The following is a 15,781-nucleotide window of genomic DNA, read 5'->3' as shown; positions in this document are numbered from 1 at the left end:
TAGAGAAACAAGCTATTTTGAAGTTATATTTTATTAAAAAACAAGCTCTGTTTTGCGGCCATCAAATGTCAATTTTTCCTGATGTGTCTAAGCAGACTTAATCAAAGAAGAAGAGTTCCTATTGCTCAAGCCTAAGACTTTAGCGGTGGGTGCATCATTCTTAAAATTTCCCTGTAAGTGCCTTATTTCATATGCAAGTGATAAATATGTGTTTCTGGACCCAGTCAGAAAATTTTCTTAAAGATAAACCTTCGCAGATAGTTTCTTAAATTTTTATTTGTTTTTTCGCTAGGGAGGAAAATTAATGACATTTAAAGAATGTGCCACATGTTTTGCCTGCCAAGATGTTAATATTTGTTTTTTATTAAAATTGATCTAAGTTACGGCACCTCTGGTTCAGATAATGTGGGCTAGATCGCTAATAAATGATTTCTTTGTTTTGTTTGTTGAGCATCTTTTTGCTGTTGTATGAAATGGATATACTTGTAATAAATAAATAAAGACCCCCCCAAAAAAAAAACAACAAACAAAACAAAACCCCAACATGCCTCCCTGCAAAAAGCGCGAGTACGGTTGCGAGAATTAGAATTACAGGAAATTCAAGATAAATTGAATAAACTCCACTAGGAATATTTTGAATTTAATAACCGGGTGAGTCGTATGCTAGCAAGAAAATTAAAGAGTCTGGCAAAGTGGAATGCAATTTATATAATTTGAGGACTATGAGGGCATGCAACATACTTCTGATTCTGAGATAAAGTGAATTTTGTTGCTAAAATGCGAGAACTGGGACACTACAAAATGGGACACTACATATGTCTTGGGTAGACAGAGTACAGGCATTTAAAATGGTAGTATTGCCTAAGCTGTTATATCTTTTCATGGCCATACCATTTACTCTTCCACATGCTTGTTTCCATTCCTTAAATAGAAAGGCTTTTATTTTGTTTATTGCCCGCCCTTATCCTATAACATACCAAATCAGACATAACATGTATCATACAAATCACATAAAAAAAACCCACTATAAAACAAATTACACACTTACGTATAAAAATCAAATTGCATATAACATACATGTTGCATCAATGACAAACAACATTTAAGGCCAAACAACTGGCTGAACCCTAAAATACATCAAAATATAAAATTGCATGTAGCATACAGGACATTTCAATGATAAACATTATGCCAAAATAGAACAGACCAGACCATCGAAAACCTCTGTGATCAGCACTTAACAATCACCACTCCTTCTTCCTCAGCCAAACTCAGACCCTACATTTCATCTTACAGAACAGGTGTCTTTTCAGCATTTTCCTAAAGTTCTGTAAATTTTGCTGTTGGCAAATATATCCTGGAAGGTTGTTCCACTCCCTGGGGCCGATACAGTGAAATATACTGTTCCTGGAAGAGGAAAAGCCTTAAGTCCCGGACAGATGGAAGCCCCCCCCCCCCCTTCCCAGGGTAGCTCGACAGATGTTATTTCAATTTAAAGTCACTGGTGGACTGGGTGTTCCTAATTTTCGCCTCTATCATTCTGCAGCCCTTTTACAGGGGATCTCTTATTGGTTCCATAAGGTGCATAAACCGTGGATGTCTTTATTGCAACATTGGGCGGGATCTTTGCTGTTCCAGATGATACCCTGGCTCTCACTGTCAAAGTTGCGACAAACAACTCCCCATCTTATGTGAAATATTAACTGGAAGAATACATATATCGCAAAACTAGGGTGTTCCTTCATAGGCAATACTTTCAATTCACCCCTATCCAATATGCTCCGGATTTTGTATCGGGGGCTACTGATGATACATATCGATAGTAGGCAGCTAATTCATTATGTGTTCAAGGACAAGTATGGCATTAGGAGAGGTTGAAGTTCTTTTCAGAATTGCAAGATGAATTTGGAATATCACATAGATCATTTTTCATTTTTTCAATATCAACAGCTTTGAGATTTTATAGTGCATAAGGCATAAGACACCTCATACACCCATTTTGACTTCATTGTATAACAAGGTAGATTATGCATGTTTAATGTATCTGTTAACTGCTCACAAGAAGGGCCGTTTGAAGGAGTTTCATAAAGTCTGGGATGTGTATGTTCAGTGGAGAGAGCACAGTAATTATGGTGGCTAAGACCACGATGCAGCTAGCTTATAAACTGTAGGGTAACTTGGAGTGGTTTGAGGGGAGAAATTTTTGTATGATTCTTGTACAAATGCTTGTTGTTGCACTCTGTGTATTATTATTTGCAAAACCTTTAAATAAAGCTTGGGAAAAAAAATCCAAATGCACTTTGATGCACTGTTTATAATAATTAATTATTTCATCTTTTAAACTTTCCCCTCTAATATTGAACCAATGATGACTGAATTTATTTTAACGCCTACTCCCACGGGCAAAAATATTCTAAACAATTTGTGTCAGGATCTGGATAGAGCAGTGAGGTACTGGCAACCATTGCACAGTGGATCTCCCATACTGGAACCATTGCACAGTGGATCTCCTATATGAGGAACGTCTAGGTAAATTGCAGCTATACTCTCTTGAGGAACGCAGAGAGAGGGGAGATATGATAGAGACGTTCAAATATGTTACTGGCCGTATTGAGGTAGAAGAAGATATAATTTTCCTTACAGGACCTACGGCAACAAGAGGGCATCCGTTGAACCTCAGGGGTGGGAGATTTCATAGCAACACTAGGAAGTATTTCTTCACCGAAAGGGTGGTTGATCGTTGGAATGATTTTCCACTTCAGGTAATTGAGGCAAGCAACGTGCTTGATTTTAAGAAAAAAATGGAATAAGCATGTGGGTTCACTTCGAGGACGTACTTAGTGGGGAGGGTCCTTAGAGTTGGCAGACTTGTTGGGACGGTGGCCCTTTTCTGCCGTCAAATTCTATGTTTCTATGGTGATATTCAGCGCTCTCTAGATAGATTTAAGACAGCTTATTTTCTGTCCTAAGGTACCTGGAGTGCTGAAAATCTCTGCTACGCACGTTAAGCTAACCCCCAACACTGAATATCTGTCTCAGCAGCAAGTCCTTTTTCAATAATCAACCCCTTTTATTTTCTATTTCATTTTTTCCATTTGTTATTCACTTCTCCCATATGCGCCAGGTGAAACAGAACTCCAGAAGGAAGCCCACTTTTCGTACATGCAGCCACTAAGGCAAGCACTATAGGGTATAATGCTGTCCATTATCCCCACCTCTGCTTATCCTGGCACTGGTACAATATTTATCCTGCTAACTGCACCTGCCGGTGTCATTTGCTTAGTACTTGCTGGATTGGTTTTACAATTCTTTGTTTCTTTTAGGTGCAGCCCAGCTGTCACATGCAATCTGGGGAGAGGAGGAAGACTGTGGGTATTGGGGAAGGACAGATAATCATCTATCTGTGCAGTGACATATGGTGAGGCTGGACCACTCCTCGGAACCCTGGCACTGCTAGAGTGAAATCCTGAAATTCAGCACTTAGCAAGATCAGCACTCATCCACAGATGTGCTTTATTCTTCCCTAGAGCATATAATGTGAATATATGTACTACACCCTCAAAAAAGGTAAAATTAGCTTTCAAAAGATGTCATGTGATGCCCAGAAGCAGCATTCACAACTCCTAGAGGCAGTGTGTCCCAGTTATTATTCAACAGCGACACCTAATGACTGGCTTCATGACTGCAGAGGTCTAGAAGCTGCTCTGGAATACCGTGCAAGCCATGAGCTGACACAACAATGAATAACTAAAGTCAGCCAGGAGAGGGTATAAAACAGCAGAACTCCTCCTCCCCCTCAAATGAAATGCAAATGAATCTTAATGACACTAGATCCAAGACACAAGTTCAAATGAACTGAAGCCCAAAAGGAGTCGAAGAGACACCTGGGTGAAAGAAGGACCAACTTCCTCTGGGAGCAGTCAAGTGCTGCACAAGAATTATATGTCATTATATCAGACTGGTCTATAAGCGCTTTAGTGTTAAAAGAACTGATTGCAGACTTCCTGTTCCTTATTTGCCTGTGGGGATACAAGCAGATTTATTTTTACCCATACCTTCTCAACTCTGGCACACATTTAACCATGATCCTCATGTGCATCGAAAGATTTGCTAATCTTCTTTCTTTTAGAGTACTGGCCATTGACAGCACTGGTGTTTGACCTGGGGGCCGCCGGTCTGACCCAGTAACGGCAATTCTTATGTTCTTACTTTATTCCCTCTACCTGCCAGGACTTTGTAGGAAGCCAGCATTTATTCCAGGTTTTAGCAGGCATTAAGTCTGGTACCCAAAGTTAGGCACAGGAATTGGTGTTATGCGCTGTTCTTTAAATGGCGCACACTGTTTATAGAATAGCGCATAATGCCGATTTTTTTCGATGTCCATTTTTGGGTGCTATTTATAGAATTTTCCCCTCAGTGTATACTTTCAAAGTATGAAGAGTGGCGGTCATGAATTTCCTGGGTACCCCTGGCGTGATCTGAATAATTCCCATGTGCATGAAATTGTACTACGTGTCCTACCTGGCGTAAGGAGAGAGTGCGTCGTCACAGGCACAGAACTGCGGCTCAAGTTGCTCCCTTTGTTTTCAGAGCTGGTAGGGATGGGGTAGTGGTCTCCTTTCTTGAGGGCGTCTGTCCCGTCATTCTTAGCACTTGAGGCAGTGGCTTGGCTTGCTGCTTTCCCATGTGGTGTGCCAGGGGCCAGCTGGCTGCTACTGCTGTTGCTTATAGTGGGTTTCATGGCAAGGCTGGGCAGCTGCAGTGGGGAGGAACTGGCTCCTTGTACACTTGAGGTCTGCTGGTTTCTTATGGCCAAATTCTGTACCTGAATCCCAGGATTGGGAGGGAGGAAAATGAAGACCGTGAGTTTTCTCAGAGAACAGTAAATCAAGCTGCATTCATAGTCCAGAGCCAGGCATGCTCTGACATAACAGACTTGCTGCACACTGCAGTGGCATAACTACAGGTGGGCCTGCGTGGACATAGGCCCACCCAGAAGTGGCACCACACTCCTCTTTTTCCCTTTCCTTTGCCAACAGTCCAGTATCTGCCTCTGAACCCCTTCCTCGGTGTGTCTTAGAGGCATTCCCAGTAGCTGCAGTGATTCATTTTTGCTGCTTGTGCCAGCCTGGTAGGCTTCTCTCTGCCATTTCCCACCCTTGCTGACATCACTTCCTGTTTTCACAATGGCAGAAGTGAGGTTCAGCTATGCCACTGGCACACTGGCTGCTTGCATCTGTATGTATAATCAATATGCAGACACAGGAAGGCCCACTGTTTATATATATATATATATATATATATATATATACACACACACACTATGTGTGAATATATATATAAACCTATATATACATACATATACACCTATATATACATACATATAAACACATGCTATGTGTGAATATATATATAAACCTGTGTCTACATATTGATTATACATACAGATGCAAGCAGCCAGTGTGTAGAACAACATGTATATGTGCTTAATTGTGTAGGGATTTCTAAGTATCTGTGCAAAGATGGGTGCATGTTTTCATGCAAAATTGGTAAGAGGATAACAGGGATCCCCTGAGCACTGCAGGGAACCAGGTAGCATCGTGTAATTATTCACAAATATTCAGAGCAATGAATTCTTATTCCTTGTTATTAAGGTAGATTTGGTGAAAGGTGTTGCTTATCCCTATCATCAGGGACCATGAATCTAGCTACTTCTTGGGATTCGGCCACTTACCCGTGACCTGGACCTAGCCACTGTTGGAAACAGGATGCTGGGCTTAGTGGACCATCAACCTATTTGTCCACAACATAAGACAGTGGGTGAAGAATTAACAGGGCTTTAATTATTAGATTAAAATCTCATCCTGATCTGGAAACTTTGATAACTGTTCTTGAGGCTGGCTCGGTAATAACCCTCCTTTTTTAACCCTTGTGCATCTGGTGGGTTTGCTCTTATCCTCTTGATGGAGAATCTCAGGCTACTATGGGACAGGCCTATGAATCTCTAAAATAGGATTGCTCCATGGGGTGGAAGGAGACGTACACAGATGGATCAGAAATTGATTGGCAGGCAGAAAGCAGAGGGTAGGAGTGAAGGGCCACTACTCAGACTGGAGGAAGGTCACGAGTGGTGTTCCGCAGGGGTCGGTGCTTGGACCACTGCTATTCAATGTATTTATAAATGATCTAGAAACGGGGATGAAGAACGAATAATAAAATTTGCAGATGAAACCAAGTTATTCAATGGGGCTAGGACTAAAGAGGACTGCGAAGATTTACAAAGGGACCTAAACAAACTAGGGGAGTGGGCGACGAGATGGCAGATGAAGTTTAATGTAGAGAAATGCAAAGTCTTACAAGTAAGAAAAAGAAACCCGAGGTACAGCTACACAATGGAAGGGCTGTTATTGAGTGAGAGTTCCCAAGAAAGAGACTTGGGGGTAAATGTGGACATGACAATGAAGCCATCGGCACAATGCGCAGCGGCTGCTAGGAAAGCAAATAGAATGCTAGGAATAATCAAGAAGGGTATTACAAGCAGAACGAAAGAAGTTATCCTGCCGTTGTATCGGGCGAAGGTGCGCCCGCATCTGGAGTGCTGCGTCCAATATTGGTCACCGTACCAAAGAAGGATATGGCGATACTCGAGAGGGTTCAGAAGAGAGCGACATGTTTGGTAAAAGGTATGGAAAACCTTTCATATGCTGAAAGATTAGAGAGACTGGGGCTTTTTTCGCTGGAGAAGCGGAGACTTAGAAGGGATATGATAGAGACTTACAAGATCACGAAGTGCATAGAGAAAGTGGAGAGGGAGAGATTCTTCACACTTTCGACAATTACAAGAACGAGAGGGCATTCCGAAAAATTAAAAGGGGACAGATTCAGAACCAATGCTAGGAAGTTCTTCTTCACCCAACAGGTGGTGGACACCTGGAACGCGCTTCCAGAGGGAGTGATAGGACAGGGTACGGTATTAGAGTTCAAGAAGGGATTGGACAATTTTCTGAAGGAAAAGGGGATAGAAGGGTATAGATAAAGGGCTAGTATACAGGTCCTGGACCTATTGGGTCACCGCGTGAGCGGACTGCTGGGCATGATGGACCTCAGGTCTGACTTAGCCGAGGCACTGCTTATGTTCTCCAAAATGCTAAGTAACCAACTGCTTTGATATCCTTTTCCCTGCCTCTCTCCTGGTTTCTTTGAGCTTCCAGATCTGGCCTGACTGCTGCTTCAGTGTCACAGCAACCCAGTGTTTTATCCCATTTTAATTCCTTACTCCTTTCCATGTAACTCAGCTACTGCTGCTGAAGCCAGGTTAGCACCACTTTTCTTTACTTCATTATGCTTTGTCTTTTGATATGTAAGAACATCAAGCCCAGTAGCCCGTTCTCACGGTGGCCAATCCAGGTCACTAGTACCTGGCCAAAACCCAAAGTGTAGCAATATTCCATGCTACTGATACAGGGCAAGCAGTGGCTTCCCCTTGTCTTTCTCAATAACAGACTATGGACTTTTCCTCCAGGAACTTGTCCAAACCTCTCTTAAAACCAGCTACGCTATTTGCACTCAGAACATTTAAGTCTGCTGAAAATCCATGTACAGATAGCTGGAAAAAAGGGTTCCTGTCAAGGCAGCACTTGCAGTCCCAGAAGGCACAGAGATCTTTGCCCCGCAGTGACCTCTATTGATTTTATCAAGGGTACATTTGCACCGAACTGTGCCCTTCATACAAAGAGCTGCCACAGCAGCTGTGTGCTATAGAAATGGCCCTAAAAAAAAAAATAAACTAGGGATTATATACATGAAGGCCTATGGAAATGTGATCTCAAGGGCATGCTTCAACTGTCTGAAGAACATGAAAACACTGATAGGAAAGTGGGGGATATAAAGAGAAAAAAATTCCTTCAGAAAGTAAAAGGCTGCTTACCAATGCCCTTATCACTTGCTGATGCGCCAGTGTCCCTAGGGACAACATGAAGTCAGTACTTTCAAGAGCATAATTTTCACATCTGATCCTAATAACTCATCCTCCTAAAAATCTTTAATGCTTATTTGGTGTCCTTTGATTTACCATGCAATGTTTGATTTTTTTTTTAGTTTTAAAAAGTTGTATTTCTCCACACTCCCCCCCCAAAATATCAAGGCCACCTTACATCAGGACAAACCATCTTGATTTGAAATTCCCTTTCTTGTAATGTATTTTGATGCTACCCTCAATCCTATCCCAAGAGAGATCTCTGAGATTGCTTCATAATTTGCATTGCAGTTTGCAAGGCTATGTTACCCCTTTTCCCCATCTTACAACTTGGAAATGGATTCAGACTGACGTTTACAATTTTGGGAGACAGAGGGATTTACAGTAGATAGGGATGTGACGAAGGGTGGTGCAAAGATACAAAATTCACGTGCAGGATGCTGAACAGGAAGCTTACGGGTAAAGTAAGTGGGTAGTGGCATTTGGGTCATTGGGTGGCTAAATATAAGTACTTAGGTTTTAGGTGAGATACAAGTCTATTAAATAAAGAAATCATGCATCAAAATGCATTGTGTGTTGCAGGCCCCATTGCACAAAATAGATAGAAAATGTATGTTGGTGAGCAATAACATCGCAGCATACATTATTATACCAGGCTATTAGTGAATGAAGTCCCAAATACCCTATCCAAAGTTACTGGTGGAGGAAGAGAGAACTGGAGCTAATCAGAATAAGTTAATTTCTATGGTCAATCATTAAAATATGCTGCAATATTTAATCAGTGGAAAAGCAATGGGCAGAAACATTATAAAAAGCCTACTAGTCCTGTTACTTGAACTTTTAGTTTTTAAATGACTCCTGATTCCAGAAAAAGGCTTTAGCTTCTTTCAGTCTCAAAAAAGGGAGAAAACCTTTCCAGAGACAAAGGGTTAGCTTGTAAAAATTTGTTTTAACCTAGAAACACATCTACTCTTCCCAATTTCCTTCCCGGAACAATGCCAGAAAGTCCGGTTAATCTCTAATTTTATACTTAATGATCAACTGTGCTTCTCCCAGGCTAGCTTGAACTCTGTTTCTATTTTCACCTATAGAAAGGACAGTGGCTAAGGAGAAATGAGCATGGAAGGACTTCTGCTCGATTCTTATCACTGGTTTAACAGATTCTGAATGGAAACATGCAGCTAGGCCTGGTTAATAAAACGAGGGCAAATAAAAAATTAAAGGCAATTGTTAAATTACTTGATAACTGAACAGAGCTAGTGAAATGCCAGTTGGATAGTTCATCCATGCACAGTGCAGTGCTCGGCCTTTAGTCGTGTGGTAGCCACGAGGTCAGAAATATGGATGCTAGAACAACGAGCAGTAGTGCACTTTCTTTGGGCAGAGGGAGTGAAACCTGTGGAAATTCACCACTGGATATTTATTCAGTATGGACCTAGCACCATGAATCAACAAAAGGCAACAAGACATGGAGAGCAAAGGACAAAGCATGATGAAGTAAAGGCTTTGGCAGCAGCTGGAAAACTCTGCAGGAATGCAGAATCTAGTTGAATGATACAACAAATGTGTCATTTTGCATGGGGACTATGTGGAAAAGCGATATGTTCCATTGCTCACACTTATTTCTTTTAAAGCCATTAAGAGCTCTGAAAACTTTTTTGTTTACTAAACACTTTGGAAACTAAGCCATTCTAGATTACATTCTTCTTCTATATTTAAATACTATACTTACATTATTGCAAACCGAGTCGAGCACCTTTCTGGCTGAAGACCCGGTCTATAAAATTAAGGGCTCCTTTTACGAAGGCGCGTTAGAGACCTAACGCGTGGAACAGCGCATGCTAAAATGCCACGCACGCTAGCCGTTACTGCCTCCTTGAGCAGGCGGTAGTTTTTCAGCTAGCGCACGCTAATCCGGTGCGTGCGCTAAAAATGCTAGCACACTTTTGTAAAAGGAGCCCTAAGTTTTAGTTTAGTTTAAATGGATTTTGCCTTTACTTTTTTTATTTACTCTCATATTACAGGGCCAAATTCATCTTTTTCAAAGTCTAAAAATCATCTCTTTTCAGTCTCAGCAAGCCCCTTCTTAGAAAATGAATTCCTGCTTCACCCATGCAAAATTTCAAAATGTTTTGAACACGATTTTAACTTTATTTTGTAAATGCCTCACGAGCACAGAGGTTAGTGGGAGCACATGAGCAATAAACTGAAGTGTCAAGCCATATTCTGAACTGATGCCACCCAGAATAGTGGATGGTGCAGAATAAGAAGACTTTTTTGAAATAAATAAATGAAGACTTTATGAAGACATTATTTTTTAAGAACTAAGAGGCGTTGAGCTACAAAATAATGAATTTATGCATAAATGCAATGCATATGGCAGATGTTGAGGCTCTGGAAAAATGTGCCGTGGCTATATATGCATGTGTACACACACTCGTATCAAACTCCATTTAATTTCTCAGGAATGATACTCTGAGGTGCCCGGGTATATACTGGTTCTATTGGGGTTTTTTTTGCATCTAATTTATGTTTACAACGATTGGATTAAAGAGGAATCCTTGGTTTAATATCTATAAGCAGGTGGTCTCTTCTGTTCTATGGTGCTTATTAAAATTGTGGCATTCAACCACTGAGACAGAGCACAAATATCCAAAATTATGCAAAGACCAAGTCATTTAACCCACAACAGAATCATCATGTAAAGGCTAAAGAGAGATGCAAGTCAAAATTATTGAAAGACAGAGTGCATTTGAACCAAACACGTACAAAGTCACTCATACAAAATGAGACATTCAACCAGAGAAATCCAAAAAGAGGGAATGGGCACCTCATACCCAACCCAAAACAGTTAAAGATATCTATCTTAACATCCATCCTAAAACATGGAAAGACAAGGACATGCACTAAGGCCCTGATTCTATAAAAGACTCCTAAATCTAGGCACCTAACATAATTTTCTTAATTGGCTTAATCGGCACTGATAACTGAAAAACAATTAAAAATTAAATGCCGGCAGGTGCCTAACTCATTATGCATCTACACCAAGGCACCTACAAGCAAGTAGATGCAGTTAGGAGTAGATTCAGTGCGGATTTTGGATGTGGTTTGACTTAGGCACACTCATTTAGGCCAAGAGAACCCTAGTCTAAAAGGCAATGCGCCTAAGGATTCAACACCTACCAGTGCCTAAGATTGCTTAGGCATAATTTTATAAACAGTATCTAGAAGATGATTAAAATTGACGCCTACGAGTTAAGCACCATTTATATAACCAGGGCCTAAGTGAAAAAGGAAAGAATGTGAGAGAAATTAATGAAAGAATAAAATGAGACATCCATCCAAGAATTTTTAAATGAAGGCCATCACCTTAAATTGCCTGGATAGCAAACACACACCTAAAGATTGAGGCCACCACCCAAAATCATAGACAACAAATTCATTTATAGATGCCGCTAGGCTTAATTCTATAAACAGTACCTAGTAGATGATTAACAATGATGCCTAACGGCGCCTACGAGTTAAGAACCATTTATAGAACCAGGGCCTAAGTATAAAAGGAAAGAAGAATTCATCTTCTGTGAGAGAAATTAATGAAAGAATAAAATAGAGACATCCATCCAAGAATTTTTAAATGAAGGCCACCACCCAAAATCATCCAGACAGCAAATCCATTCATAGATGGACATCACACCACCCAAAATCATCCAGACTGCAAATCCATTTATAGATGGACATCACCACCCAAAATCATCCAGAAAGCAACACCCACAGAAGGCAGACAGCCATTCAAGAGTACCAAAAGCAGTACCAAACGCATTCATTAGAAACATCCTAAAGAAATTCAGGGGCAATTCTATAACTGAGCACCTCCATTTAGCTGCTCTCAGCCTATATAGCAGGAGCCTTTCTACACTGAAACATAGGAGCCTGGGTTCCATCACAGACTACTAGTGAAACTAGGCATTGACCTGCCTAATATCTAGGCCCCCAAACTTACATTAGCTGTGCAGCTGACATTAGCGCAGGCGCCTAAATATGGCAGAGGCATATGTAACTTACAGTATTCTGTAGGATATGTGTGTAAAGGGAACCCCGCCTATAACTTACCCCTGTGCATATCCCCCTTTACAAATAAACACTAAGTTAAATGGATATTCCAAAAAACAGGACAGGCAGTCTGCAAAATCCAAAATGGTGGTCAAAACAGAAAATCAGCCGAAGCAAAGTAACCAAAATCAATTTATTGTAGTGGAGACACAGTATACATACAAAGACCTGATGCAGCCCTTGCATGGGCAAAACACAGCCTGTATCAGGGTTTCAGTGAGATTATAAAACACTAACAAAATACGATCAAAATCATAACTGAAAAGCAATAAACTGATTTTGGTTACTTAACTTCAGCTGATTTGTGTTTCCAGTTCAACAGATATTGCAGATTTGCACTAGGGCTGAATACTGGCATATCCACTTATATTTTATACACATATATGCATATATACCATTCTTAAAATTTCCACGCGTTAGTGTGTGTGTAAATGGAGCGTCTATTTTATAGAATTGCCCTTTCAGAGTTGGTGAGAAACAAGCATAAATTCAAGCTGTTCCTTACCTGAGTTGTGCTGGTAGATGGCTGGGAGGTAGATATCGGACTGACCTCTGGCTGCACAGTTGTTACGGTGGCCGTGGGCGTAAAGATGAGCTGAGGGGATAAAGGAACAGCGCGCCCTAGGCTCCTAGCTACTTGCACAAGGTTACTTTGCTGGGCCTGGAAATTACATGAAATGCGTGTTGCCTTTTTTTTAACCTCACCCAGTGCTGGTTCAGGCAAAGAAAAGAAGAACAGTGAGAAACCCTTCGATGGGTTCATTCCATTAGTTTCTTAAATTTCTGCCTTAAAGGCATTTGTCAAGTCATTCTGAGTCTCTGGTCACATAAGATGGTTAGAAACAGAAGCTGCCACAAGAGATGTTTTAGCTGGGGATTTGTGTCTAGCTCAAAACCACCAGATCTACCTTATGAACTACGGGAAAATCTTGGTTAGTTTTGGTGACCGTAGAATCATCACAATCTCTTTTGGTTTTCTACTAGCCTTGGCCCTTGGAACAGAGGTGGGCACCTACAGACCACTGCGCACTTTTCCTAGTCCACTCTTAGAATTCCAACCTACAAACTCTAGGGGTAAAATTTAGTAAGGTGTCTTAAATGAATTAATTTGGAACTTGCCAATGTGCAAAGTTAAGTCTAGTTCTTACCATCACATCCCAGATCTCTACCAGCCATCCCTTCAAGCTTGTCTCAGCCTCAGATCCCAAGTCTTTACCAGCCTTTCCCTTTAAGCCCGTCTCAGCCTCAGATCCCGAGTCTTTACCAGCCTTTCCCTTTAAGCCCGTCTCAGACCTCGGGCTTCTTCTGGCCTTCCCCTGCAAACTTATCTCACTCTCAGCCCCTAGGTTTTACTGCCCTCCCTGCAACCACATCTCCTCCTCAGACCCTAGACCTCTATCGCTCCTCCCCCAACTTCATCTAATCTTCCAATAAAGCCCTTGTGCCAAAAGGTTTGCCCACTCCTCCTTTACTGACACAGTTGTTAAACCTAAAAACCCAGGTCAGGTTTCATCAGTGATCTTCAGTAAGTTTGAAAAGCCTCTTAAGATCTTTATATGTCTCTCAAAATGGAGAGATGCACTCATCACTGCTACCCAGATTCACTCCAGGTTGATAGTGCATATCTTGGTTTCCAAATTATCTTGGAAAAATACTTTCTAACAGTAGTGTTACGTATAATGTGACCCTTGAATATTTCATATTAATCAAATCATGCACCACTGTTTACAATTGTCAAACTGTATGCTAGAAATAGTAATTGCAAAATTTGTTTGTATCCATAACTTTATCACTACCTTCATCATGATACAACATATAGATGGCAGTTCATAAGCAGAAATAATCAAGAGAATGAATAAGAGCATGGTTCAGTAATTCAAAATAATTATTAACTTATCTTTTCATTTCTGCACTGGTAGAATAAGAAATATAAAAACTGAAATTTGTACATTGTCTCTTGATTCCAACAGAGCCAATGTGTTTAATAAGATAATTCAAAAAACAAAGAGTCATGCAGCTACAGTTAAGGTAAAGAGCCAGTGAGAGATTTCTAGTATCCAACTTGCATTATAACTTCCAAGAAGGGATTAATTCCAGTGAGATATCCTAAGGCACAGGGAGATAGAGAGACTTTTCAACAGTTGCACAGAGAAAGTGACTGAGATACAGAGGTGGCTGGAGTGATGCATTGGGCTATGAATGAGAGAATTGACAGGGATAGTAATTTCACCCATCCTCGCCTGTCCCCAGTGGAATCTAACCCATATCCACCCATCTAATCTAATCTAATTTCCATCTTATATACCGGATCATTCCAGCAAGGACTCGAGCCGGTTAACAAAGATTTAAAAGAATATAATAGAAAACAATAATGAAGGTAATAGAAAAATTTTAAATAAATTAGATCAGTCCTCAGTTAAGAATCTCTGAAAGAAATACGTTTTCAGATTTTTCCTAAAAAGTGATAGAGATAATGACGTTCTGATAATCGAGGGAATATCGTTCCAAACTTTTACCAAGGAATAGGATAAGGAATGTGAGAATTTACTTGGGGTTTTAAACCCTTTAACAGAAGGGAAGAGCAATTTAAATGTATGTGTATTCCTGGTAGTGTACCTGTGGGAGTCAAACTATTATTTACTTGCTCACAGCCTTCTGTTTCCTCATGACTAACAGCCTCTCATGGTTTTTTGGATGGTATTCACTATACAACCAATAAGTATTCTATGCCTTAGTCTGGTGTTCTGGCCACCTCTCTTGGCATTCCAAGCCTTATTCTAGCGCCTCAACTATCTCTCTTTGTACATGCCAAGACTGGTGAGAACCATACTGAGATCCCAGATAACTGGAGACGGTTTTAGTAGATGAGTAGCCAGAAGTTTATTGTTGAAAGGAAATTGATAAGCACAAATAAAACTGAGGTGAACTCTGAAAGAAGTGTCTTCTTAAGTCCAGAGTTGGATAAATGGAGAAGGAAGTCCAATACTAAAGGAATAGAAGATGTGGAAGGTGCTGAAAGGGTGGTTGATCGCTGGAATAGTCTTCCACTAGAGATTATTGAGGCCAGCAGCGTGCCTGATTTTAAGGCCAAATGGGATGGACACGTGGGATCTATTCACAGAGAAAGGTAGAGGGTGGGTCATTGAGGTGGACAGACTAGATGGGCCGTGGCCCTTATCTGCCATCTGTTTCTATGTTTCTAAAGTGAAACGTGTCCATTTGAGTCAATAGCCATGCTGAGTAGAAGGCTTTCTGGAAGCAGCTATAATGGCTTGTACTGGTTCAGAAAGATTGAAATCATTTGAAGTCAGGTCGAGAGGTACCAAGTTGTTAGGCGCAGAGATTGCAGATTGAGATGTAACAGAGATCCTTGATTCTGAATGAGTAAAGATGGAAAGTTCTGCAGTGGAACTGGATCCTTGACACTCAATTGAAGTAGAAGGGAAAACTAAAGCTGCCTGGGCCACACAGGTGCTATTAGGATCATGGTGGCTGATTCCTGTTAGAGATTGACTAACATCTTCAGAACTAGAGGGATTGGTGGAAAGGCATACAGGAACGTGTGTGACCAATCCAGAAGAAAAGCATCCACCTCCAGACGATGAATATGTTTATGCTTCTTATCATTTGTTATACGGCATCACCATATTACAGACCTCTGCACTTTACATTCTAAATTATATCAAATACTGACCT

The 15,781-nt window shown here is 40.8% G+C and overlaps 1 protein-coding gene across 5 annotated transcripts in view; it reads right to left on the bottom strand.

Annotated features, from left to right (window-relative positions):
- PHC2 (polyhomeotic homolog 2) overlaps window positions 1–15,781 on the bottom strand; it is a 150,880-nt gene that overhangs the window by 58,495 nt on the left and 76,604 nt on the right. For 3 of the 5 annotated variants that reach the window (XM_033922373.1, XM_033922374.1, XM_033922375.1), the window contains 2 exons: window positions 12,591–12,746; window positions 4,522–4,825 (listed from right to left, as the gene is read on the bottom strand). In XM_033922373.1, the coding sequence (XP_033778264.1) occupies window positions 4,522–4,825; window positions 12,591–12,746 (460 nt within the window). The remainder of the gene's footprint in view (window positions 1–4,521; window positions 4,826–12,590; window positions 12,747–15,781) is intronic. The other 2 variants (XM_033922376.1, XM_033922377.1) reach the window with 2 other exon arrangements.

This window comes from Geotrypetes seraphini, chromosome 15, assembly GCF_902459505.1.
Source record: "Geotrypetes seraphini chromosome 15, aGeoSer1.1, whole genome shotgun sequence".
In the NCBI taxonomy this organism is placed as follows: Eukaryota; Metazoa; Chordata; class Amphibia; order Gymnophiona; family Dermophiidae; genus Geotrypetes; species Geotrypetes seraphini.
The sequence above is the reverse complement of the archived record's forward strand: the minus strand, read 5'-3'. Positions and strand labels throughout refer to the sequence as shown.